We start from the raw sequence: 1,588 nt of genomic DNA, 5'->3' as shown, positions 1-1,588 counted from the left end.
GTTGTGCTCAGTCATGTGGTGGAGAGCTTCAGATGTTCAGACACATGAGATCTTCATGGTTTCTGTGCTGATGTGTGTGAGACATGGCCGACTGTGGAGGCTCAGTCTGTCTGTGCTTCTGCTCTTCATCCAACATGTCTGCAGCATTAGTAAGGTAGTGAGTGCTTAATGAATCATTCATAAAGTAATACTCATCCTTAGTGTTTAGTTTATAAACAGATAGATATAAATTGATATCAATATAAATATAGAATCTTGATTAAGTCTGTTTTATACGTCTAATGAACAAAGTATTTAAAAGCACATTTGTTTGCTTTAATACATGTTTTGTTAATACTTATTTCATATTTCATATCATGGGTATTTCAGGCAGTTAATAGTTAATGTCTTTTGTTCTAGATGATCTAAAGTGAGAACTACTTTGGCTTTATAAGGAATTGCTTAATGAAAATGAAAGTGTTTCAAGACTCCAACAAGTCTTTACAACAGAAAAGCACAAAGACAAACAGAACATCCAACTATTAACTGCCAGCTGCAAACATCACCCACCTGAGGTTCACAGAATATTCAGCTTGTGCGAGTGGATTAAACTAAGAAGATCAGCTGAGCAGTTGGAGTCTCAGGACAGCTTAACTTAAATATACTGAAGCCTCTTCATTTAAAATAAACACAGTTTTCACAAATCCATAGTGTTTATGTGACATAACTTCACAAACACCACCAACAGACACCATGTATCCATCGTGTTAAACTCATAATGCAGGGAAAAGTCTCTGGGAGGTTTCAGAGTTTGGGATTTCTTTAGTTCAGTCCTGAGGTTCAGCTGTCCTCTGGTTTGTGCTCTGTTAGCTTTAGTCAGACATGTCAACATCCAGCCTGCTTCAGTTCCAAAGCGCTGCTGAATTAAAGGAAATCGTGCTTTCACACAGGGGAACTCAGCTGAAATGAAGGAAGTAGTAAATAGTGTCCTCTTCATACACGATGAAAACTCTGAGCAGCTTCTTGGGGTCGAGGTGATCAGGAGGAGAGATGGTTCTCCATCATCAAGGAGAATCCCAAATCAATGTGCATGTCCATGATATCTTAAAACCCCATCCTGTAAAACAGGGATGTTACTGTTCCTCCTGCTCTGATGTGCTTCTGTCCTTCAGCTTTATCTACACCTCTGAAAACCTGCTGCTGTCTGTATTTGTTGTTCTTTCAGTGATTCCAGTGAAGGTGGAGGTGGAGGAGGGGGCAACATCTGTCACGCTGCCCTTCAAAACCACAAAAAACCTGTCGGGGGAAATTCAAGTGATATGGGAACGTTACGAGCCGTTCCAGAAGGCTCACGTGTTTACGAACGGCCAAAACCAATATGAAGAACAGCACGAAGTTTACAGAGGCCGAACTGTGATGAATGAAGACCTGCTGAAAACTGGAGACCTCAGTCTGACCCTGGAATACCCCACAGATGCTGACAGTGGAGAGTACAAGTGTTTGGTCTGGAGGAAGGGAACCTTCATCAGAAAGAAAACTGTGCTGCTCAAAGTCAAAGGTTGGTTTGTCTGTACAGCTGTCATATTAGAAGTAGAAGAAGCTCTGATTT

The 1,588-nt window shown here is 40.9% G+C and overlaps 1 protein-coding gene across 1 annotated transcript in view; it reads left to right on the top strand.

The window, feature by feature from the left end:
• Nucleotides 1–12: 12 nt before the first annotated feature.
• The window catches only part of LOC102207962 (butyrophilin-like protein 2), an 11,529-nt gene continuing 9,953 nt past the window's right edge, over nt 13–1,588 (top strand). The window contains exon 1 of the mRNA XM_013907946.1: nt 13–1,482. Coding sequence (XP_013763400.1) covers nt 1,030–1,482 — 453 coding nt within the window. The 5' untranslated portion in view covers nt 13–1,029. The remainder of the gene's footprint in view (nt 1,483–1,588) is intronic.

Source organism: Pundamilia nyererei, unplaced genomic scaffold (assembly GCF_000239375.1).
Source record: "Pundamilia nyererei isolate P.nyererei 1_Seehausen unplaced genomic scaffold, PunNye1.0 scaffold00632, whole genome shotgun sequence".
Classification (NCBI taxonomy): domain Eukaryota; kingdom Metazoa; phylum Chordata; class Actinopteri; order Cichliformes; family Cichlidae; genus Pundamilia; species Pundamilia nyererei.
This window is presented reverse-complemented; position numbering and strand designations above follow the sequence as displayed.